A 26,827-nucleotide genomic window follows, 5' to 3' on the forward strand; every position below is an offset into this window, starting at 1 on the left:
TGCCTAAAGGAAGAGTGGTACAGTTACCCATAAAAACCAATCAGATTGCTTCTTTCATTTTGCAGAGGCCTTGTGAAAAATGAAAGAAGCAATCTGATTGGTTGCTATGGGCTACTGAGCAGCTTTTCCTCTGCACAGGTTTTGATAAATTTCCCCCATAGTTATATGAATGTAATACCAACCAAATGTATTCTGCCACAGCTGTGTTCAAGAATTTATTTATATTGATATAGGCTGTCATCATACTGTGCATTTTTGTCACTTTTTCAACATTCCTTTTTTTTATATTGGGAAAACAGGAGGCGCAGTAGTTCACCAAACAAAACAGAGCTATATGCTATGTGTGAATATACCCTTACATACGTAATATTGCGTCTAATGAAGATACCGCATTTGTCGCTTCAGGATTGTGTATTAAATCTGCCCCATTATTTTTTTCCTGCTTCTTTTAGCCTAAGAGGAAACCACCCTTCCGCAATCTGACTGATCCTGGCAGTGTAAAGTATAGCTTAATAGCTCAATAAACGCAATAATAAATATTGAACAGACAGAGCAGTGATTGGCAGGTGGAGCGAATGGTATCGTAATGTGATGCCCCTAAAGAATGTGAAGCCAAGACAGTGATAGCTTTAATACATGCTTCACATGTGCTGCATGGCTGCTAACTACAGCTTTTTGTTCTGCAATGAAACTTTGGGGTTTCCCTGTACAATCTTACAGAGGTAGGGCATGCTAGGGCAGGAGGCTGACATTTTATTAACTCTTTCAAGGAATGTCAGCAACTTCACTGAAAGTGTACTTTTCTTCTCTTCTAAACGATTTTCCTAGAAACACCGTCCGTAGAATGTCTTGTATTGCTCTTTTAAGTATAGACATTCAGACACAGAGTATGACCTTGCCTGAAGGTAGGTGTCGATTTTTTTTTTTACACTCTTTGAGGTTACTCTCATTCATTTCCTAGCAGGCTGAGTTATCTGAAGTCGCTATGGATCACAGCAAACACGTGAAGGTGAGGAAATGCTACAATGTCACAACGTGTTATAAGTAAAACATTGTAAAAATAACACACACATATATATATATATATATATATATATATATATATATATATATATATACGTGTGTGTGTGTTATTTTATAGGTGCAGTATACTCTATTTTATTTCACATCACCATGTCATAAAGAGTCCGCCCCCCTCCTTTCCCCCTCCAGCAAACTTTGATGTCACTCTTATTTAAAGTTACTTTGGAAGTAACCCTGAGAACCTCCTTCTGGTGGGATGGTGATGATTTGCATATCTCTCACAACATAAGGAGACTCCAGGCTTCCAATAGCAGTTCAGGACTCCTCCTGCTAGTGAAAAGCCTTTTTTTTCCCATTCATAGCACTGTAGTTATTGGAACATTTATCAAAGTTGAATAAAACCCTGCATAGAGCTAGGCACAGACAAAGAATTTGGGTATTATTTTATTTTAGGCAAAGGGTATAAAAACCATGAGAAGTGGAGAAGTCCTTGCACTGCTTATATGGATGCACTGTATGTTGGCTTGCTACAAAGTCTTAGCCACTACTGGGTTGCCTGCTACTACAAGTAAGTCTACCATCTTATACATTTCCTTTTATGCTACATGTGTGAATTGGATATTAAGTAATTCAATCTTCCTTAATCTGTACATGCACAATGCTGTATGATACAATAATTGTTCATAAATGCATATTTACATTAATTGTTCATAAATTCATATTTACTATTACAAATGCCAATATTTAATTCCTTATGGGTCTACTCACAAGTACAGTATGCAGCTCAGATTTGATGCTGCAGATTTGAAGCTGTGTTTAATCATTTAGTTTACATTAAAATCTGCAGCATCAAATATGCGTAGGATACTTTACGTGGCAATACACACTAACACAAACTCTATCTCTATGTGAATGGAAGAAGTATATTTGCGCACCCTGCTGTGCAGCTGAATATACTTCATTCCTCTTGTACTGGCAGTACAAATGACTGCATTGCTAATTGTATTTCCAAAAAGGAAGGATTATGCCAGAATTCTTGGCACGCCGATGCCAACATATGGAACTCATAGAAAGTACTCTGCATCTATTGCTGAGAGTATCCTAAGACATTCTGATCTTTCTGCATACTCATTTAAGACTCAAAGATAGTTTATTATCATATGATAAAGTCACACTGGGAAGATTTCTAGCTGAAGTTTCTGCACACGTCTTATTCCTCTGGATGGGGTTTGCAGAAATCTACGCACATGCTGCAGAAGCATCCACACTAGGATATATGGAATACATTCTTCAATGTCTGCAACAAATCTGCTGCCTATGTACTCTAATGCTATACTCATCACCCGTCCAAAAAAAATAAACAAAAACTTATATATGCACTTGCGGTAACGTAATATATGTAACAGATTGGCAGACAAAGGGTTACACAGACAGTCAATCCACGGATGTTTTCAAATTAAAACAATATCCCAGAGACTGGGGTTTCTTCAGATTTACTATTTTTCAGTTTATTGGGGAAACTGTGTTTAATGAATGTAGAAATAATAATAATAATAAATATAATAATAAAAAAACATAATAATAACAATATTAATAATATATAGTGTCAAAGATATAACATACAAAAAGGAAAACTATCATTAAATAAATGAGACAATGTACAGGGAGAGGGGACCTTGCCAATTCATATAAAGGTGTCAGGTAAATAATTGCAATATTTTTACTTAATATTTATACTTTAAATAACTTTGAAATGATCCTTAAAAAGCTGAAAATCAGTGTTTGTTTTACTGTGACTAGACGTATTCTACTGGTCCCCCTGATAATCCCCTTTATGAAGGAAATAGTAAACACTACAGGAGATCAGGAGGGCTGTTTGAATGACAGGCGGAAAAAAAGCATTTGACCGATGGTTACCTTTCTCAAGCTCAGTCTTCAAATGCTTTTAACCCAATACAAGGTCATTGTGACTCCACCCGGCGTCACACACCCCCTCTACTGACTGTGTGATTGGTTCACAGAGAACAGCATGAGTGGGCTAGTCCAAGAATCTCCTATCCTCGCTGCTCTTGGCAGCTATTGTCATGTGAGCAACTGTTACAAAGATTTCCCAGTCCTAGAGCCTATGTACTGTTCATTTCTTCAACTCACTCTGTAACTCGTATGTTTCTAGGCGTGAGTCATTGGCAAATATTTTACTTGCAGTCTACTGTAATATAAATGAGTGGCTGTCAGAGTGAAGATAGTGTATTGTATTTACAGTAGCTAAAGTCACAGTCACAAGTTTATAGCACCATGTAAGGATTGGTTCACACCTGCTCTTGAGGCTTTATAGCAGAATCCATCAAATTTGATTGGAAGAATAAGGCCTCATTCACACTGCATGGGGCTCCATTAGGTGGAGCTCCGTCGGCAGTTCCGTCAAGTTTAGCGGAGAAAAAAAATGGTGCAAGCACAATTTTTTTCTCTGCTTAATTCCTGTAAAAATCCCTGATCACCGATGGGCCCCATGCAAGGGAATGGGGTCAGTCGGGACTCAACAGAGCCGTTTGCATCCGACTCATTTCAGCGTTGGATCGACACAAGAAAAAAAGAGCTGATTAGCCCCTTAGCAGGTCGGATGCAGACAGCTGTGTGAACCTAGCCTTACACTTACTAATGCACTATTCCTTTTAGCATGTCGGAACCCAACAGACACTATTATCAGTAGGGTCTATCAAAGGTTATGTTCACTGTTTTTTTAAGCCTTATTTTAAGAATGAAACTGCAAAAAAAAGGAAGAAAAAGGAAGAAAAAACTGTGTGTGATTATAAAAACATCTGCAAAGGCTAAAAAAAATGTGGACATTGCTAAATGCTGTATCTGTCATGAATAGTGATGAGCGACAGGGGTCATATTTGAATTCGCGATATTTCTCGAATATATTGATGAATATTTGTCCTATGTTCGCGAAATTCACATATTCTCTATGTTCGTTCACTTTTTTTTCTCATAAAATTTGCAATTTGCATGTGAGAAAAACAAAAAAAAATGGATACTCGTCATTACAAATATATAGCACTATATTTTCAATATTCGTGAAATCGCGAAGTGACGTTATTCGAGATAAAAATTAGCATTACGAATATTTGTGCTCAACACTAGTCCTGAATAGAAACCATGATAGAGATGTAAACAGACCTACTCATGATCATAGGCTACAAGGTGACTTTAGTTATGAAACATGAAGATTGCAATGCTGCATGGCAACATCACAAGTACTGCCTGAGAATGTGATCACATGAGCTAACGCAACTATGACACTACACTAGTTCGCACATGACTTTGCCACCATAGACTTCAACATACGTTATCTGCTTGCAACATACCTGCTTTTTTTAAGCATTTAATAGTTGTGTCAAATATTAAATGCAATTGGCAACTGTCAGCAAGATCGCACCCTTAACCCCTTAAGGACCAAGGACGTACAGGTACGTCCTTGGTCCTGCTCCCATGATATAATGCAGGGCTACACGGTAACCCCGCATCATATCACAGCGGGCCCGGCGTCATAGTGAAGCCGGGAACCGCCGCTAATAGCGAAAGTAAAAGCTGCCGGTTAACTCAGTGGGCTGTTCGGGATAGCTGCGGCGAAATCGTGGCATCCCGAACAGCTTACAGGACAGTGGGAGGGCCCCTACCTGCCTCCTCGCTGTCCGATCGCCGAATGACTGCTCAGTGCCTGAGATCCAGGCATGAGCAGTCAAGCGGCAGAATCATCGATCACTGGTTTCCTATGAGAAACCAGTGATCAATGATAAAGATCAGTGTGTGCAGGTCCCTATGGGAGCTATAACACTGCAAAAAAAAAGTGGAAAAAAAAGTGAATGAATATCATTTAACCCCTCCCCTATTAAAAGTTTGAATCACCCCCTTTTCCCATAAAAAAAAAAACACAGTGTAAATAAAAATAAACATATATGGTATCACCGCGTGCGGAAATGTCCGAATTATAAAAATATATCGTTAATTAAACCGCTCGGTCAATGGCGTACGCGCAAAAAAATTCCAAAGTCTAAAATAGTGCATTTTTGGTCACTTTTTATATCATTTAAAAATGAATAAAAAGTGATCAATAAGTCCTATCAATGCAAAAATGGTACTACAACATATCAAAAAAAAAAAAATGTTGATGACAGTGCCCATTTAATGTAACAGCAAGCTACAGATATACATTTTTTGATCGAGAGAGTTGTATGAAACCAAAGCAGCCAGGTGACCCAAGCCTAAAGCTATAGATGAAAAATGCAAACAAATATACAGATAAACTAATGTATTTTGCCGCTGCAGAAAAATATCACGCAGTAAAATGCTGAGGTAATGTAAGTTATGAATAAAACATTACAACTCATCAGGCAGTCGTAGTTAAAGGATTTGTAGAAGGTAAATATTGATATACACTGAAGAGTACTCCATGTTTATTCATACTCACCAGGGAATAATTCGAATAAACACATACAGATTAGGTACACAATATCATAAACTACTGGTGTTTACAGCTCCTCCGATGTCTTCAAGTCTAATGCCAGCACAAGGAAATCTGTAGATCAGCAATGGTCCAAAATGTACAAACTCTTTCCAGCACTTGGATTAGCTTAAAAAAAATCTATCTTTATTGATAGTTCATTAAAAGCCGGTTACAAATGTAATGTACTTCTAATGAATTGTGACTAAAGAAGGGTTTTTGTAAGATAATCCATTTGCTGGAAGGTGTTTGTATTAGACTGTATGACAAAGATTAAGGATGTTTTTGGGAATATAACCAATATGACTGAATCTGGAGACTATAAGGTTCATGTACACAGCAAAGCCATGTGCATAGTAGCTTATTGGGTTGGTAATGTGAAGCCACATTACCAATATGGCATAACCAACTCCACATTAGGGTATGTTCACATTAAGTAATGTGAACAGAATCTCTGGTCGCAAAATTCCATGAGCGGAGATTCCATCTGGCAGCAGCCCTGTGCCGTCACCATTGACGGAAATGAAGGGGTCACGGAACTCCGTGCAAAAATTGAACAGTGAAAATCCGCAGTGTAAAAAGGTCCGCAAAAGACCCATTCACACTAATCTAAGGGGTTCACACCTCGGAATTCCAACACGCAATTCCACCCATGGAATTGCACGCCAATTCTTCAGTATGAACATACCCTAAGTATTGTGGAGTTGGTAATGCCCCCCCCAAAAACTGATGTTTTTTTTTCCCCATAGGATTCTATTGAATTCACTGGGGAAAATGGTTTTCTTTGGACAAAAAAAATTTTGGAACCATAATTATTGCAGGCAATTGTTTTGGGGTCTTTCATTTTGTTGTGTAAGCGCCAAAGTACAGCTTTTGCTGTAGCCCAAAATAAATCATAACCCTAGGTATAAAACGGCTGAAAGAACAAGTCTAAATAAGGCATAAAAATGTCCCAAAAGGTTAAAAAATAACTGGAGAAAGACTTTTGTAGCCTGAGAAATGGCCATAGAAAAATTGTGTTTCTTGTAAACACTACACAAGTCTTAGAGTGGATTTACACCTAACATATCTGTTGTCAAATTTTATATGAGCACTCCACACCAAAATTCTGCAACCAAGTACAAAAATCCTTTAAAGGGGTACCCCGGTGGAAAACTTTATTTTTTTTTTTTTAAATCAACTGGTGCCAGAAAGTTAAATAGATTTGTAAATTACTTATATTAAAAAATCTTAATCCTTCCAGTACTTATTATTTGCTGAATACTACAGAGGATATTCTTTTCTTTTTGGAACACAGAGCTCTCTGCTGACATCATGACCACAGTGCTCTCTGCTGACATCTCTGTCCATTTTAAGAACTGTCTAGAGTAGGAGAAAATCCCCACAGCAAACATATGCTGCTCTGGACAGTTCCTAAAATGGACAGAGATGTCAGCAGAGAACACTGGGCTCATGATTCAGCAGAGAGCACTGTGTTCCAAAAAGAAAATAATTTCCTCTGTAGTATTCAGCAGCTAATAAGTACTGGAAGGATTAAGATTTTTTAATAGAAGTAATTTACAAATCTGTTTAACTTTCTGGCAACATTTGATTTAAAAAATAAAAAAAAAGTTTCCACCGGAGTACTCCTTTAAGGAGTCTGGAGAACTGTTGACAATTTTTATGCTTTCTCTCACTGCAATTGAGTAAAATCAGCTGTAAAGACCTTCACCCAAATCAATCACAGAATAAATGCAGATTTCACAGCAGATTTTTGGTGTGGATTTTAGGGTTGTTCCACCGACTCATTTTCACATATTGTGTGAATGTAGCTTAATATGATATTCATATTTCTTCTCACATATTCGGAATGAATCTGCAAGGGAAAATCGCTGTGTCCACTGTATAAAGCCATACTGCTGTCCAGTATAGGCTGCATTGTTGTATTATGGATCTGTGATAAAGCATTGTGTATTAGCCCTATAAAAGTGCTCAAGGACAATTTCCAAGTGATGTTGTGCTACCAACAATTGCTCATGTAGATAAAATCTACATCTGTTAAATAGCACAGGGCACATTCAGGTCAGACCTGTCATATAAGGAAGAAATGTGCCCCATCATTTTGGATACACAGACAGTTAATTCAATTAGATAAATATTGGATGGCAAAAGAGAAATCTAGGAACTGTGAAGGTTAGATCTTTATCTACTAGCTGTCCTGAGGTTATTTGATGTCTTTCGTAATTTCAGGAATTGCAAACAGTATATCTATCAATTCAAATATTACCACATGCACACACGTAAATACAACATTCACTGGATCAACATTTGTTTGATATATCTGATCACTGTGATCTCAATTGACCCTGATAATCTTAACATTTGTTATTTTATTTAATTCATTATTTGCCACCTTACCATGATTGAGAATTAGGATCAGAGACATAACATACAAGGCAACAAGTTGTGTGCTAACAGAAATACCTGGCGAATAATGGCCATGTTTAGACTATGTTTCCAAACTGTGATTATATATATATATATATATATATATATATATATGTACAAGTAGGATAGGAATAACTTCCCAAAAAACGGGATGTAAAATAGAGCGCTGAGCGCCCTATTTTACATCCTGTTTTTTTGGAAGTTTTTGCTATCCTACTTGTGTTTGATGTTACCGGTTTCCTGCACCAGACGACCGGAGGGACTTAGAAGCTGCTATCTCTACTATATGCTACATTAGATGTTATGCTCTCAGCATAACATCGTAAGGTAAGGGGCCATCCTCACGGCTCTTTTCCTTATTCCTATTCCGCACTAGGTGCGCGCCTTTTTCTCTCTTGTGTTTTATAATATATATATGTATATATATATATATATATATATATATATATATACACACCACAAACGAAGACCGCAGCACTCCAGTAGATAAAGGTGAAAAAGGTTCATTGACCCAACATCAAGGAACAACGTTTCAACTGCACAATTGCAGTCTTTCTTGAGAAAGACTGCAATTGGGCAGTTGAAACGTTGTTCCTTCATGTTGGGTCAATAAACCTTTTTCACCTTTATCTGCTGGAGTGCTGCTGTCTTCTTTTGTGGTATGGATATCTATAGGACCCCTGACCCAGGACCTTCCTACTGCCTGCACCCGCTGTCTTCAACCTAGATTGTGCTGCTCTTCCTACTTCCATATATATATATATATATATATATATATATTGTATATTTTTACATTCACACCCATCATCCTGTAAAGTTAAAGAGTACCTGCTACTGAGTACCTACTACCTACCTGATCATGTTTATACAATTTTTATGTGTCAAGCACCTATATTTCTCACATAAGTACCTTCTTTCTCTTGCTCACTTGGTTTGTCATTCTGTGCTCTGGAGGGGGCATGTCCTCACTCTACGTGACTCATCTTCCTCTCTGAGTCTGCTGCGCAGTGCTGGGTCTCTTCATCAAATCACTTCAGGCCGCTCTGTAACCCCTTCCTTTCTGTTTTCATGCTGCAGTCTGATAGGACAGGAGTGAGCACAGAGAAGTGCTAATCCCACCCTCCCCTACTGGTATTTGTTTATGTCTGTGCTTCAGCTTGGACAAATATAATGCTGCATCCGGACAGGATTATGTTCTGGATGGTATGAGGACTTCTAGTGGTGTTTTTTTTATTTTTTTTATTATAAGCCATGATTTTTACAACAAGTAAATAAAATTCTTATGAAGTATATTAGAATAGTTAATGTTTTGCCAAAATGTACAACATATAAAAAGTTTTTGAATCTGACAGTGCCCATTTAGGGACACGTTCAAAATAAAGATTTTCCGTCATGTGTGAACATGACCTAACTTAGAACTTTTCCTTGTAAATGAACTATTATATACTGTATGCACATGCAATAGATTTTATATTTGTGTACTATCAATACAGTCCGACTAGAGCACACCGTATATTCGATCACTCATTGTCAGCCTCATGATAAAGAAACATGTTCACACCTTATAAAATTTTAGCCTTTGGTTTTTCGGCTGTTATAAAGAATGCTTTCATTTAGTAGAAGTAGAAAGGGAGAGTCAGAGGTCATATAGAGTACTAATGAACCTTGCATTAGAGGCTGTATATCACCCCTTGTAAAGCAGACGACAGTTTAATGGCACTTTTAGGGTTACAGCTACTTAACCATGTTACGTTCCTGTAGTCAGCTGCTACAGTGTATCATGGGCTGTTTGCTTGATTTCAGTACTACTTCATGGAATATAACATATCCTGTCACAAGGAGTGTAGGAAACTTTCCGTGTTCTCACAATATTCTCATGTTAATGTTCTTAGACAGTGTCAACAATATTTGATTAACGGGATCATTCCATTGTAAGGCAGAAAAGCAAGCAGTTCTTGGAAAGTAAGCCTCAGGAGAAATAGCTCTGCCAAGTTAAATGCACTTTATCTCCAAAAGCCATTTGTACTCGGCAACTATGCATATTTTCAGAAAGAAGATACAAACCGTGGAAAGGAATGCTAAAACTGTGGAATAAACCAAGGCATGTGGGGAACCAGAGAATACCAGAGTGGGTTTGCAGTCTACCAAATATTACAAACCTTATTACCCGTGTCTGGAAACTTACATTTATTTTCAGCTACTCTAGGACCAGGGCTGTGTTTGCCATTAGGCACATGTAGGCCTTTGCCTAGGGCAGCAGTGTTGAGAGGGCAGCACTTCAGTGAGTTAGAAAAATGATAAATATTTTTAATGTAGCTGCTGCCATACTGCGGCCTAGAGAACAAAATATTTCTCCTTTGTTTGAAGCCACAAGGGTCAAAACAAATGTGAATTTCCCTGCAGATTTGGAGCCACAGCCGCTTATAATGTTATGGATTTGTGGTTTTCACCTCCTTCTATGTATTGGGGTGAGATCCGCAGTTAATCCATGTTTTTAAACGAACTGAAAAATTTTGTCTGCTGCTCTTTTCAGTCCACTTCAAAAACCAGATACGGTCGCAAAATGAGCCAAGCTTGACTCTGGCCAGCTCATGAAAATAGTTAGCAACTGGCTGCTGGATTCACAAATCCTAGACGTGAATGCACCCTATATACAGTGGCATTCAGCTAATTATTTAGGTTAATTATCTGGACATCTTTGCTCCCATATTATGGCCACAAATCTAAGCCCCATTGTGGGTCTAATGCCCCTACCTGACCGTATCATAGGAATCTATATAGATAGTCAGTGTAGGTCATTAGACTCACCATTGGACCAGGATTTCTAGCTGTTATACAGACGCATAAATGGCCAACTATTGAGATGTCAAGTTCGGTGAAACTAATAAATTCCATTCAGAAACTTTTTTTGTCATATCTGTTTCTATGCAAGCTGGGTGACAACCTAAATGGCTGCTATTACCAATTGATTATGCCACCAACCTCTGAATGGAAAATGTTTCTTGTTATTCAGTTAGAGATTCCCCACTTGGCCATATAGTAGTGCCCATTTTGGTTATCATCCAGCTTTCCCAGAAGCAGATATAAAGAGAATGATATGTTTTTTTTAATATTAAAAATATCTTTATTTTTTGATGGTCCTTTAATTTACTATTCATGGAAAAGCTTTTTACTATTAACCGATGTGTCCACACAGATTAAGCCTTATTAATATTCCTACCTAGGTGTGAAGTACTTTACGACTATAGAGATAGCACTCGAGCTAAATGCATAGTTCTAAACAGTTAACCTTCTAAGGACCACATGGAAAATGATATTACAACCATGCGGGACCTCCTTATGCTTCCCATATTACCAGTTATAATAGCATTCAGTGGTTTTGTGGTCACGTGTTGGGGATATGCTCGGCTGCACGATAAAGGTTACATAAAGGTACATGTACTCACTACATGCACTGGATGTGTGCTGCTGAATCAGCTCCTGAAAGTTCAAAAGGTTCAAGAGATAAGACTAGTAACTTCCGCAAGATGAAGAAACCTGCCAACATTTCATAGATACACATGAGCCTAAAATCACATAGATAGGAAACGTAACTATCTATGTAAGGTTTGTTGCAACTTTATATTAGTTTTGTTTTACAGGTAAGCACCATTAGTGTAGTATATTTAGAGGTGTAGATATAAGGGGTACAGAGGCAGCAATTGCACCTGAGCCATGGCGCCTGTGTGGACACAAAAACCTCTGTAAGGGTGCATGCACACCACATTTTTGCCATACAGTTCCCGTATACGGTTTCAAGTTAAAAACCGCATTGAACTGTATAGAAAACTGTATGCATTGACTTAACATAGTAAACCGTATGTCAAACACATCATCCAGTTTAGTCCATTTTGTATCCCATACGGTTTTGTCCAATTTTTTACGTGTACCCAAAACCGTAGTCTACCACAGTTTTTGGCCCGGGTAAAAAACTGTATTAAACCATGTATGTTTTTTTTTTTTTTTAACATGGGAGTCAATGTGAACCGTACAGAACTGTATGTGCGTAAGGTTCCATCAGGTTTTCACCATACGGATTTTGACTTTGCACAGTATTTTTTTCTTGGAATTTCAATCAAACAAATTAAATTTTATTCAAAATGGAGTGAAAAGTTAAAAACGTATACTTTTTTTTCTTAAAAAACGGATGCAACCGGACATCATTTTTCAAACCGTATACGGCTTTCAACCATATATGGGTAAAAATTTTTACACACTTTTTGATACAGTTTAGTCAGGTTTTGAGGAATCCGTCTTTTATCAAAAACCTGATACGGGAACTGTATTACAAAAATGTGGTGTGAATTCACCCTGATACATAAGAAAACAACAGTAATATGGTACATGCGGGGGTGGGGAGTTGGGGGGGAGGGGTCTGTTTCAGATTTTTCATTGGGACCCAGGAGCTATAAGTAATGTTTCTCTGGGTAAAAATGCTAACAGACTGGAAACAATGGATCTCTGTGTTGGAAGGCTTGACTTTTCTAAACAAAACCCAGTAGGATAATTGCCCAGGATGTCCTGTGAAATGTACGTGTAATAGAGAGTGCCACAGTGTCTTCTAGGAATAAATCTGTATATTGTCAGTGCAGAAGGAGCCTACAATATATTAACGTATCAGAAAGATCATCAATATAGCCAATGTTTTACATTAAACTGTAGAGAAGAATGCCGTCCGGCATTTCCCTTTTCCCATCTATATTGCCTTATCAGAGTTTTAGTGTACATATTGCTTCACTTAGTGACATATTAACTGTTCTGCAAGACAGCTTCAGCTATTTGTGCCTATGGAACACTTGTGCAGCATGTAATAGTAACTACAGGCTTTCATTCTAACAGTAGTTACCAAATCATTTAGATAACTATAATAAATAGTAGCATTCAATTTATGTTTTTAGCATTTTATATCATTTTTGCACATACTGAATCTATTGTCCCAAATGGTAATGTTGATACTTGCCGTATTTGTCACAGTGCAATGCAAATAATGAAGTCTAATGCAGATCAGGAACAAAATATGTGTGCCACACATTTGGAGATTAAGTGCAACATCTGTAGTGAAAAAAATAAATAAAAAATGATGCCATATGGGAAGCTAGGTTGAATTTACAAGACAAAGTCTCTGCCCGGAAATATTTCGGACAGAGATCCTGAGGACGACTGGTGCTAGGAATCAATCAGTGCTAGGAGTGTGTGGACAGTGCTGGCCCTCATATATGGCAATATATTCTGCGTCATAATTTGCCACAGTGCTCTCTGCTGACACCTCTGTCCATTTTAAGAACTGTCCAGAGTAGGAGAAAATCCCCATAGAAAACATATGCTGCTATGGACAGAGATGTCAACAGAGAGCACTGTGTTCCAAAATGAAAAGAATTTCCTCTGTAGTATTCAGCAGCTGATAAGTACTGGAAGGATTAAGATTTTTTAATAGAAGTAATTTACAAATCTGTTTAACTTTCTGGTACCAGTTGATTAAAAAAAGTTTTCCACTGGAGTACCCCTTTAAATTAAAGCCTTTAGACTTCTATGGGATTCCGCACTCCATTCACACTTCTGAATTTCCACTTGCGGAATTCCACAAGTGGGAATTTAGAAGTGTGCATGAGTGCAGAATCCCATAGAAATCTATGGGCTTTAATTTGAGGTGGAGTTCTGCAAGTGGAAACTCTGTCGTGTGAATAGACCCTAAGGGGGGATTTATCACATGCTGGTCTTTAGATCAAGTCTGCTGGAGTGAGATGCACCCGATGTATTAATAGGCTCATCATCTTAATAGATTTGGTGCATTTCTTTCACTGTACACATGCCAGATGTTCATATCTACTCCAGCTTTTATGGTGTAAATGTTTTCACAGCCATGATTAATTCCCCCCCCCCCATAGTATTTTTCTGTTGAATTATATGGAAATGCGTATGTTCAGAGCTTTTCTCTACAAGCATTGTATTGGGTTCGTTGCTTCTAGGGGAGAATAATTCTGTACTGTCTGCCTGTATTTCACCCCATAAAATTATTAATTGTTGACTCATATGCAACGTATAAGTCTTATGCAATGTCGCACTTTTAGATCTTTATTCCATTATTGTGTGTGAATCTACTAAGAATCTTCCGGAAGCTATTGACAAACATCACTTACATACTGTACATAGCAAATTGAATAAATGTCAAAATATTAAGCAAATAGCTGCTTATACCTCACCTGCACATATGTGGAACTGATTTCTGGAATTTCTTTTTGTACATGAAGCTGTCAGTAACACAGCTCTACCATAAGTATTGCTTTATGTACTTTATGTAGAAAGCTAACATCAAGGACCTATAGATATGGTAGAGGAAAGAGAAAAGACGGAGGTGCTCCTTGTGGAGTAAAATCACTACAATGTAGGGGGAGGGTAGGGGGAAAAATCACTGCTCACCCGACATAGTTGTGTAGCCCATACACAACAATGGTGATACCGTAGAAAATGATCCGGGTCTGCAGCCTTCCTGATGTGAGACAATGGTGAACAGGGCGGGCTTCTAGTTCAGGAATTCATCGGCGCTGACCAGGAGAAAGACATCAGACAGGTAGGATACCTTGACAGAGGATTTTATTGTGGATATTGCAACGCGTTTCACCATGCATGTGTGGTGAAACGCGTTGCAATATCCACAATAAAATCCTCTGTCAAGGTATCCTACCTGTCTGATGTCCTTCTCCCGGTCAGCGCCGATGAATTCCTGATCTAGAAGCCCGCCCTGTTCACTATAGATATGGTAGACCGTTTTCATTTGGGCACAGGTCAGTGTAATGAAACGCTGTGTTATCTGTGACTTTCTATAAAACTAAAGGTAAACCTACCAAGTGAGTTATCGCAGTGCACAAAGATACAGTGACATTGTCAGGTTACAGAAGCTTGTACATTTACAGACAATTCTCAGATCGAATCTGTACATGGTATCTCCCTAGATAAGAATGATACAGATAAACAAGATGGTCATATTCATGTTCACACCTCTGCTTCCTTCACAGCAATCAATTCTGTCTGGAAGAAAACTGATTTCAAAGACATTGAGAGCAAATTTTCCCTTCGGACTCCAGAAGAACCAGATGAGGATACTTGTTATCTCATCCCAGGCCAAGACAATAGTGTGGAAAACTGTCATTTTAACCATACAACCAAAACCTTCGTAGTAATCCATGGATGGACTGTAAGTGTACATTTCTCTTGTGCTCATATATATTATGTAATATTCTGGCCTTTAGGTTTGTGACACAATCAGACTATGCTCACATGCGGAGAATGCGGAGAATGTCTGCCTGAAAAACATTTCTGAGCGGATTCTGCCGAAAGAATAAAGATGTTCATTCTTTCAGTGGGAACTAGTGATGAGCGGCATTGCCCATATCCAAATTTGCGATATTTCGCGAATATATAGACAAATATTCATCCTACATTCGCGTATTTCGCATATTCGTAATATTCGCATATGTGAATATTCGCATATTCGTGTATTCGAGGAAGAAAACAGTGAGGGGGTGAGCAACTTTACTATTGGTTGCTAGGGATGTTGTTGATAACCTCTGACAAGTGTATTTGCATCATTCTAATTGGCCCACAAATGAAAAGAAGGAATATGCGAATATTCACATATGCGAATATTCACATATGCGCATATGCGAAAAAAGCGAATATTCACAATTTCGAATATATAGCGATAAAAATAAAAAATGCAAATATTTGCACCCAACACTAGTGGGGACCGTAATCGGAATTTCCATGGCAGAAACATTCAGAGTGGAATTTTTCTTCCAAATTTTGCTCAGAAATTCCGTTGTGTAAACATGGCCTTAGGGGGGGAATTCAACAATGTGGTATATATCACAGAGGAAGTGGATTTAGTGTTGAACCCCCAAAATATACCTTGCAGCATGGATGGGCATACTCTTAGGCAGTATACAATTTCATTCAGACCCATCAGATCAAGTTAGCTATTTGAATTTCTTCTATTTCTATTATTCTATGATAACTATGAAATAACTGCCCATTTAGTAAACAGATGCAAGTAAAATCAGATACAAGAGCACAATTACAGCTTACATAAGGTAAAAAGCCTAATGCCACTCCTGCTTGGTCTATGTATGTGTACAGTAAGCCCAGCCTCAGTTTTGAGCCGACTCTATTGGTTACTTCCACTCGGATGATCCTTTGAAGGCTTTTTATACATCAAGGTCTCTGACATACAGTACAAGATATTGCAATTACTTTATGGCATAAGTGGTTCAATATATAGTTTAGATAACATAGATAAGAACATTCAAGGAAAAAGTCTATTTAAAGACAAAGAACATGTAGGTAACTTTACTTTATATCACTAAAGTAGAAGAGTAACTAAGAAAAACTGCAAATAAAGAAAACAAGTATCATAATTCGTATTTTTAATAGAAACAGAACATCTATGCAGGCTTATGTAATACCCCATATGTGAATACCACACATCAGCATTCAGGATTTCTTTTCATCTCATTTCGAGAGTTTTAAGATGCATTTTCTTTTAACCTAAAGGACTGGACACAATATGAAGGGTAGCGTTAGTTCTTCTTTCACAGTTTTGAAATAAACTACTGGTTTATTTGAAAACTAAAATTGTTCTGTGGGAACAATGCCTAAGCCCAGTATTGCTTGTATATAAAAATCTTATCCTTTTCAGTACCTATCAGCTTGTACAGAGAGATGTGTGTAGTTCTTTCCAGTCGGACCACAGTGCTCTCTGCTGACACCTCTGTTCATGTCAGGAACTGTCCAGAGCAGGAGCAAATCCCAATAGTGAACCTCTTCTGCTCCAGACAGAACTTGACACAGACAGAGGTGTCAGCAGAGAGCACTGTGGTCAGACTGGAAAGAACTACACAACTTTCTCTGTAGTATACAGCAGCTAATCCAGGCAGTAGCAGTCAAGTGGCAAAAACACTGATCAATGCCATGCTATTGCATGGCAGTGATCAGTGTAGGAAATCAGATGTTGCAATGTTGCAGGAGCACTTTAGATTTCATCACAAAAGTTAAATTGAGGCTCTAAGTGCACTTTTTGATTAAAGCAGGTCCCCCATCTACCACACAGAGGTGACTTTACTTTGGATGGGACTCTAACAAGCTCACTCTACTCTAACAGGGGTTTCCACTCCCCATCACTTGCAATACAAAAACACACAAAAAAAGTGCACACCACTGTGCCAAATACAAAATACACATAAAGGTATACACATAAATACACATAAGATACGGTGTAGTGGCTAACATCATGTCACTAGAATTTCTCTCTAATTACTTTAATGTGTAGTATTTTCTCTTAAGGCTAGGGTCACGCATAGGTATACGCATTCACACTGTGTGAAATACGCTGCACATTCTCCTATGAGCAGACACACAGGGCCCTATGTGTCTGCTCATAGGAGAAAACGCAGGATATTTCACTCTGCGTATACGCTATGTGTGACCCTACTCTTAAACCATTTTTATCATCAAGCTCTAGAGAACCCCAATATGATTAATAAATAAATACAACTTGTATAACACTTATACTGGTCTCTAAAGACATTTTGTGCCTATGATGGAACTGTACTGTGATATAAAAAAAAATCATGGGAAAAACAAGCGTCTGGAAATTGTGTTAGAGAATTTGGCTGTGTGCCTGATGAGTCTCAAAAACATTTTCTAGATATATAACAGATTTACACTGCATTAGCATGAGCTTCTCACTGTAGCAAATCCCATTATGGTTCATTGACAATGGCAGCACACCAAGGTAACTTTATAGCAACAAATTTTTTGGGGGGACAGTGCAGCATTATTATTTTTCACAAAACATAAAAGCCATACAACATGACAGTAGAAAAAAGATGGCTACAGCCATGCAAACATTGGCCATGAATACTAAGGAACACTTCTTTAATGCTACAAACAGACACAACAGTTTTTTTTTTTGTTTTTGGCCTAAAAAAGTCACACCGCAAAAAGACTGCCCTCTCATTTTCTCCTCCATGATGTGGTTTCTGTGGCATTTGTTCCCCAAAAAATAGTGTGTAATAATATAGGCCTGTGTTTTTCTCATTGCAAGTCACATAGGGGAGATTTATCATAACCTGTCTAGATGAAAGATCGCTTCTTTCATTTTTCAGAGGCCTTTTCAGAAATGAAAGAAGCAATCTGATTGGTTGCTATGGGCGACTCAGTAACTTTTCCTTTAGACAGGTTTTGCTAAATCTCCCCCATGGTTCTTTGATTGTGTGATTTAAGGATTTTTATTTAAGAATTTGGGGGGTGGAAACTGCAACATACATGCACACATGGCTGGCTCTCCACCTAGATTCGGAAGAAAAACATCACAATTTCTTAAAAAGAAACAACAAAATGTCATACTCAGAATTTGTTGCCATGAGCCTTAAAATGCCACCAAGGTGAAGAAATGCCAAAAACAAGCAAATAAAAAAAAATAAAAAACTTTCCTGTGGGAATATCATTTAATATTTCCCTATTGACTCCCAGCTAAAATCTGGCCACACTTGTATTGGCCCAAAGGGAAAAAAGGTGTAGAGGGATGGGAGAGAGAAAAAAACCACACTTCTTCACTCACTCCTGGTCCACTGCCACTGCGGCTTTGAAGTCACCAGTAGAGCTGCCCTGTTGACTTTGCATGGGACACTAACACCAATCACTGGGGGATATTTCTCAAGCTGTCACATAGTAAGATTCTCTTTGTTGTCCATAGCTCTGATTTCTCATATTACTCTGGAAAAGCTGAACTGTGATTGGTTGCTATGGGCAACAAAGAACATTTTACTATAAAACAGCTTGATAAATCTCCACCACTGTCCTCAGTGGTCCCAAGCAAAAACAAGTGCATGTTACCCCTCTCATATGCTCTAATAGGTCTTTTGAGAGAGGCAACCCCCTTAGATTTTTGGGGGGTAAATACAGGAACTAGGTTTGATGCAACTGTATTTAATTGTGTGGACAGTATTATTTTTATTATTATTCTCTCAAACACTACATGCACACTTATGCATTTTAATGTTTATTATTATACAGGTGACTGGCATGTATGAAAGTTGGGTTCCCAAGTTGGTGGATGCATTATATAAAAGAGAGCCACAGTCAAATGTGATTGTTGTAGACTGGCTGCAACGGGCACAACAGCACTATCCGGTGTCAGCTGGTTATACACAACTGGTGGGACAGGATGTGGCAAGTTTCATAGACTGGATGGACGTAAGTAAAGACAAATGCTTATTACAGAATTACCATTGTGTTTTTTGTTTGTTTTTTTGGAATAGGAATACAAATCTAAGAAAACAATAAAAAATGGTTAGAAGCATAGATACGTCACAAAGTTTAAGTACATAAGATATACAGTACTTAATATCGGATAAATATTTATTTTTAATGATGTCAATATTGAAATATTATAGTTAAAATGCTGCATTAGCATAAATATACAACTAACGAGAAGGAATGCCTTTATTATTTGTTATCTTATTTAACATTTATTATCTGTCCTTTATTTTTCCAATAGGAAACATTCCATTATCCAATGGGTAACATTCATATTTTGGGATACAGTCTTGGTGCTCATGCAGCAGGTGTTGCTGGTAGTCTGACAACTAACAAAGTCAACCGGATAACAGGTAAGAGTGGTTAGGAGGACAATCCGACATGTTCTGAGATAATACATGTTACATGCACATATTGCACACAATAACAGTTACTATTATAGAAAAAAACAGGGCAGCAGTAAAGTGTGTGTGTGTGTGTGTGGGGGGGGGGGGGGGTTGGGGCAATGTTGCTCTTTGGCTATCTTCATAACAGCTATTTTGCCGTCCCCTTCTGGCTGCCCAGTTCTCACCCCTGAGACCCTGGTAGTAGTAGTTTTTTTTCTCTAGATTAAGTTTCTTTGCACAGTCTTTAATCCCTGATAATAAAGAAGTTGCACTGCTATAGGTGCTAGAGGAGGGGATGTTCTCGGTACATCGCTACAGATTATGTTCGCCTTCTGTACCTAATGGATAATGAATAGTGTTGAGCGTGAATATTCCAAATGTGGATTTTTACCATGAATATCGGCACTTCGCGATTTCGCAAATATTTAGAATACAGCGCTATATAAATCATAATTTTTTTAATCTCAATGCACATCAAAACAATGATCTGTACTGTGTAAAAAAAAGTGATCATCCCTCCCTGCTTCCAGTTTGTGGTCCAAAAAAGGCTCCAATATTATTTATTGTGTGAGTCGGTGTGGAACATGAATATTTGGTATATATGAATATGCAAATATTCTCGAATATCGGCACTTCTAGAGGACACTGATCCCTCTTTTCTTTTAGCTTGTGGGCCAATGAAAAATATACAGTTGTCACCTCTAGCAACTAATAGGAAAGTTGCCCACCCGTTCACTATATAATCGCACATGCACACTATACCAATTTCATCACGATTTTCGCATGGAAAAAAAAAATTGAACAAACATAGCGAATATGCAAATTTCACAGACATAGGACAAATATTCAGCCATATATTCGCGAAATATCGCAAATTCGAATATGGCCCCTGCAGCTCATCACTGATAATGTAATGAATATTGATACCGTATGTATCTTCTAGAGAACATGTGGGAGATGAACAACACTTTGAACACAACCAAAAAGTCAGATAGTTTTGTAACCATTCAGTAACTTCATTAGTTCATCTAAGCTTTCTTATTGGAAATAAACTTCAATCAAGATGTGCGGGCTATTTTAATCCAAAACTATAAGCTATGCTTTGACTTGAGTTTGGACCTTCTAACTTTCCCTCGGCCTAAAAGTGTATAGTTTAGTGGGGGGTATGCACAGGAAATCCTACAGTTCCATACCTGAAAAGGGCAGTAGGGGATGGATATGGCAAGAGACTATTAGATATTTTTTAAGGTCCAGAAGAGATATCTTGGGAAGAAAATGCTTGAAAAAGAGTAAAAACCTCAAATATGTGTCCAAAATATTGTAGGTAATGGCTGAAGGGTGGCATAACAGTCTGTTTGCATAAACTAACCAAACAAAGAAAAAAATGTCACTGTCCAGAATTTTACTACACATTAGGTGGTATTTTAAGCTCCTTTAACCCATCATATGTTTCCATGCAGGTTTGGATCCGGCCGGTCCTAGCTTTGAATATGCAGGGTCATCGGTAACTTTGTCTCCTGATGATGCAGAGTTTGTGGATGTTGTACATACCTACAGTGTAGGAACCCCTGACCGCAGCATTGGTATTCAAAGGCCAGTTGGACATATTGACATTTATCCTAATGGTGGAAGCTTTCAACCAGGATGCAGCATCGGAGATACCATACGACTTATAGCAGAAAATGGAATTCGAGGAATTATAGGTAAAAATTAAAAAAAAAATATTCTTTATACTTTAATAGTTTTCTTACTGGGGCATAAGCAGTCAGACACATTATTTGTCCTATGAATAGGTGATCATTATTGTTTCTGGGATAGCTCCTTTAACTTTTATAAGTGTATTAAAAAAAAATCTGTAGTGTGTAATAGTAGAATATATGTTTTTTTTTTTTTTTTAAAGACATGGATCAGATTGTGAAGTGCTCGCATGAACGTTCCATTCACCTTTTCATTGACTCTCTACTTAATGAAGAAAAACCAAATATGGCCTATCGTTGCAATTCAAAGGAAGCTTTTGATAAAGGACTTTGTCTAAGCTGCCGGAAGAACCGCTGCAATACTTTGGGCTACAAAGTCAACAAGGTCCGAGGAAAGAGGAGTACAAAGATGTACTTAAAAACAAATGGTCAAATGCCATTTAAAGGTACTTAAAGCATTAAGATATCACACTAATAATATCACAACGTAATATCACAGTAATACATAAGTCAATCCTATCAATTCACTATGGACCACACACTTATCAATATGTGAAGCATTAGGATTTTCTTTCCTAGAAAAGCATATTCAGCCCAGAAGATATTGTTTGAAGTGTACAGTTATTTATATAGATCCAAAACTATCTAAACCAAGGCAAAGTACCAAGGACTATAATGTTTGTCCTTACTCCAGGATGATAGGTGTATTTCAATTCTTATGTTTTTTTTTCTTGTTCTTTTTATGAATTTGTAGTATTCCACTATCAAGTGAAAGTGCACTTCTTTGCAAACAGGAACTTGACTGTAACCAACCAACCTTTTGTGGTTTCATTGTATGGAACAAAGGGAGAAAGTGAAAACCGACCTCTGACTCTGTAAGTATTGTGCAACATAGTTACATAGTGTGGTTAAAAATACACATATGTCCATCAAGTCACCCAAGAGCATGGAAAACTTGTAAAAGGTTATTTATACAATTGTAAAATATCTAAAAAAAAATATTGGTTACCAGTTGGTTGTGTATTTTATATCCTATTCCTCCCCCCCCCCCCCCCCCATCTTCTACAGTACAAAGCCAGTGATAATACTGGTTTGCCACCCTATACAACTCCTCTTTATTGCAGAGAAGATGCACATGCAAGTTGAAAAGGAACACTTGGTTTTCCTATTATATCATTTGTCATCTGTCCCATGTGCTGACAGCTAGTAGAGAGTATCTTAAAATAAAGAAAGGGGTGAAATGAAAAAAAAGCATGAAGGAGTTGCCAATAGACACTGTTAAAAATGGCCATCTTAAATATAAATCAGCAAAACTGGGCAATAACTTTGCAGTTAATGTATGATTGGCTGATGATAAGCTCATATACAAGGCCCTGAAGACACATAGAAGGATAAGATAAATAAGAAGGTTTGGTGATTTTACATCTTGTGCCTTGTTTTAAATAAACAGGATAACATATACATTTATAAATAAAAGGTCATATTATAAAAGTAAATCTACTGATCTTATGATGATCATCTTATGTTACTTTAAAGAGGTTGTAAAAGATAAAAAAAAAAAACTGCGTTCTTCAAGAAATAGTGCCACTTGTTTTTTTTTTTGGCTTAATCTGCTACTGCATTGACTTGAATATAACAGATCTCTAATACTGTACCACATGTGTGTTGCTGTTTCTGGCAGATAGCAGTCACATTTTTTATACCTCATACACCTTTTTTAAACATTTTTCATGTCTGTATTACAACTGATCATGAGTAATACTTGTGCATTATGAGTCAGGTAATGCATTATTTCTTATATGCCGTACATAATAGGAATTTAACCCAAAATGATTTATTGTCTTAGGGCGGAAATGTCAACCAACAAGACGTATTCCTACTTGATCTACACTGAACTTGATGTAGGAGAGCTGCTAATGCTGAAGATTAAATGGGAGAACGAGTCATATTTAAGCTGGTCAAACTGGTTCAAAACATATGCATTTGATGTCCAGAAAATCAGGATAAAATCTGGAGAGCTGCAGAAAAAGTAAGTCCCACTGTTTCTCTATCACCATTGTTTAAATTAAACCAATGAATATGATAAAAGTCTTTATGTTCAGGCATCATAGTTAACATGTCTTTCAAGTATTTTCAAAAAGTCTTATTAAACTAAATAATAAAACACTACTGGAAAAATTTTGTTTTTCACAAAGGTCAGCATAGCAATACAGTAAACCTACTTTTGGTCTGGTCTGTATGGCACATACCATACACTATATTCATTCCATTGACCATCTATATATTAATGGGGCTGGGTGAACTGACTATTCAGGCTTTTGGCCAGAACATAATTGTCCATAGCTGGAGAAAATCAATCTTTTAACATTTAAGTTCTGGAATGAAAATAGGGGACCTATTTCATTCTCAGTTGACCTCCATCTTTGGATAATTTAGCTATTTGATCACCAGTTACAAAATTACTTAATTCACTGCGCTTTATTGACAAAATGGTCAAGCAGAAAGCACCAATAATTTCACAAAATATCTGAATGTATCAAAGAAAGAATGTGCCACGGTCCCTATATGATAACTGAACAGATCTTTTGGGTATCACTTCTATACCAATAACATACCAGTAGTTCCACAATTGAAATCTGTGTGGCTGAGGTCATAGAAACGATCCAGAACTGTGAATATAATATATGGCAAAAACAAGTTTATTCAACATAAATAAACATACTATTATATATTTCAGGTTAATATTCTGTCCGCAAACTGGAGAACGAGCAACTATTACGCGGGGAAAGGGAGCAGTGGTATTTGTAAGATGTAATGAGCACTCCAACAAGAAAAGGGGAGACTGGTATGAGCAGATTTTTGGTTTTCTATTTTTAAATTTTACCACTAAAATGTATTTCATTATTGTAAAACAGGATATACAAATTTGACTATTATTATGTTGTCAATTAGGAATATGGCATGTAAGTTTAGTGCACCCGAAGATAGCCGAACATCCCTCATAGAGATATATGAAGGAGGTGTGTTGGCCACCACTTCGTTCAGGGGTCACCATGTCCCGTTCCCGGGGAGAGTAGGGGGCCCATGCAGGAGATTATGGGGGTCCCCAGTGGTCGGACCCCCCACAATCTAAAACTTATCCTCCATCCTGCAGACAGGGGATACATATGCATGCCATATCTCCTTTAAAAGTCCACTTACTCTCCCATGGAAGTCACTTCAAGGACTCAAGCTGCAAAATAAACAGAAACACAGGTTCTCTGTTTTGCATAGCAGGATACCTCTCAGACATGGCTAAACTGAAGATAAGGAAGTACAATAGCACTCACTGTGTTTAAAAATCCAATTATTTCTTACAGAGACATGAAAACAGGCTTGGGAGGGAGCAAGATAACTGGACAGTCACACTATCTTGTTCCCTCCAGAGCCTGGTTTGATGTTTTGATGTATCAGCAATAAAGGAGAATTGGATTTTTCAACAAAGTATGTGAGGGCCATTGTACTTCCTTATCTACATTTTAGTTTTAGTAAATCTGGTCTACTATGTGTTCCCAAATTAGAATCCTAAGGGGGAAATTTATCAAAACCTGTGCAGAGAAAAGTTGACCAGTTGCCCATAGAAACCAATCAGATTGCTTCTTTCATTTTTGAAGAGGCCTAGAAATGATGAAAGAAGCAATTGGATTAGGTGTTATGGGCAACTGGTCGACTTTTTCTCTTCACAAGTTTTGATAAATCTCCACCCATGAGCTACGGCAGTGCTTAAGATGGCTGTTCATTTTTAATAACTGATTTGTCAACCAAATGTTATGTGTTGCCTATGGGATGAGGAGGGGCAAGATGTAGCAGGACTGCTCTGGTGCCAATTGATCTCTCCCGGAACAATAGGGCAATACAAATTCAGTATTCCATTCTTTCTAATAACATCATCTGAGGAGTTGAGAGGTCGCCTTGGACAGTTGGCTGAACCCGCCAAAGGTAGCTGGTTCGGCCAACTATAGTCTAAGATGTGTGGGCACCATTAATGTAGTGTTGCATCCCCAGGGTTATCTTAACCAAAAAAAAATAGGTGATAGGTCATTGGCATAAAATATTTCTTGTGAGATACAGATTTGATGGGATCTGAGGACAATAAAGATCCAGAGGTAAATTGTGTACAGATTTCTCATGGCCATGCTAAACATGGGATATATTTACACTGCACCTTTCCTTGTCTGAATGGAGCCAGTAAAAATCCATGTATTTGCTAACCCAACAACCTCATTCAGATGAATGAGATTGATTTTTAGTTGCATACAGTCTGCAACAAGTCTACTGTATGTGAATATAACTTTTTGGATTGATATGATAGACATATGCTATTGATCAATACACTCCCCTCCATATTGTACTTACCTTTGTGTTGTGCTTATTTCTAATTTAACAGTATGACATGTAAAGAAAATCAATTATACAATTCAATATCTTAATGTTAAATCATCTTATAATATGTAATTTTGTTTCTGTTTTAGATGTGAAAATTAACTAGCACTTTGAACCACACGTCCAATGATATTGATGCTGTGAAGAACATTCAAATGGCATTTGTCACTATGGAAACCCTTTATATCCACCTGCAATGAAGTTTAAAAAAAAAAAAAAAAAAAAAGGATATTTCATGTTAGGCAATGCTACATAGACGAGAGTTAACAAACTGTTCTTCATACAGCAATAACAGGACCAAGGACTATACACAAAAAGTCAACTCATGGTAACCAACCACCCATTCCAAGTTGTCTGTGTGTTGAGAATATTCTGCTGAAAATATTTTTACAGCCACAAGTATTACCATACAGTGTATACTATCTTCATGCTGTTAATGCACTAGAGCCCAGACTATACACTTGAAATGACTTGAAAGCCATATCTGTATTTGAAGACATCTATCAACTTGATGCCTGTTTAAGCACTGTACCAACATTCTGGGCTCAACAACTAGCATCTCTACCATTTAGAAATATCTTACCTCTATGTGGGCAGCACCACAGATAAAAGGCTATGTGTCATATAGAAATGTTTGTTTATGTAGAATTTTTTTTAAATGCCCATGCTGTAAGTAAAAAAACAAAACATAAAAAAAAATACTCCAAAACATGATTGGTTCACACAAGCACAACTATATGCTTGGCATAAAACGTGGCGTTGTACAAACATCATTTTGATTGGATTGGTTCATTGTTTCCTTTGCCTTAGTATAGATATCTCTTCTAAATTGCTGTTACAATAGCCACTATATTTGTCATTAGTCTAAAGAAAAGGTAGAATATTTTAGATGATGTTGTTACATATTTATTGCAGAACATTTTAGCAAAAATTGAAAAAAATACAAAGTAAAGTAATCACAACTAGTATATTAAAACATTCCTAAATGTGTCTACTCTGAAATCAATTGTTGTAGC

At 37.4% G+C, this 26,827-nt stretch overlaps 1 protein-coding gene across 1 annotated transcript; it reads left to right on the forward strand.

The window, feature by feature from the left end:
* The first annotated feature begins 1,321 nt into the window (after nucleotides 1–1,321).
* Nucleotides 1,322–26,510, forward strand: LPL (lipoprotein lipase). The gene is made up of 10 exons (XM_056569275.1): nucleotides 1,322–1,591; nucleotides 15,007–15,185; nucleotides 19,064–19,243; nucleotides 19,548–19,659; nucleotides 21,153–21,395; nucleotides 21,593–21,835; nucleotides 22,144–22,264; nucleotides 23,236–23,418; nucleotides 24,127–24,234; nucleotides 25,901–26,510. Coding segments are annotated over exons 1-10 (1,467 nt in total). The 5' UTR covers nucleotides 1,322–1,494; the 3' UTR covers nucleotides 25,902–26,510.
* The last annotated feature ends 317 nt before the right edge of the window (nucleotides 26,511–26,827 follow it).

This window comes from Hyla sarda, chromosome 1, assembly GCF_029499605.1.
Source record: "Hyla sarda isolate aHylSar1 chromosome 1, aHylSar1.hap1, whole genome shotgun sequence".
In the NCBI taxonomy this organism is placed as follows: Eukaryota; Metazoa; Chordata; class Amphibia; order Anura; family Hylidae; genus Hyla; species Hyla sarda.

Excerpts from the sequence above, each read along its gene's own strand:
- LPL (XM_056569275.1), top strand. The coding sequence starts at position 1,495 with ATGAGAAGTGGAGAAGTCCTTGCACTGCTTATATGGATGCACTGTATG. Across the intron at positions 19,244-19,547 it reads GTTTCATAGACTGGATGGAC|GAAACATTCCATTATCCAAT; the intron begins GTAAGTAAAGAC and ends TTTTTCCAATAG. Across the intron at positions 22,265-23,235 it reads GAAAACCGACCTCTGACTCT|GGCGGAAATGTCAACCAACA; the intron begins GTAAGTATTGTG and ends TTATTGTCTTAG.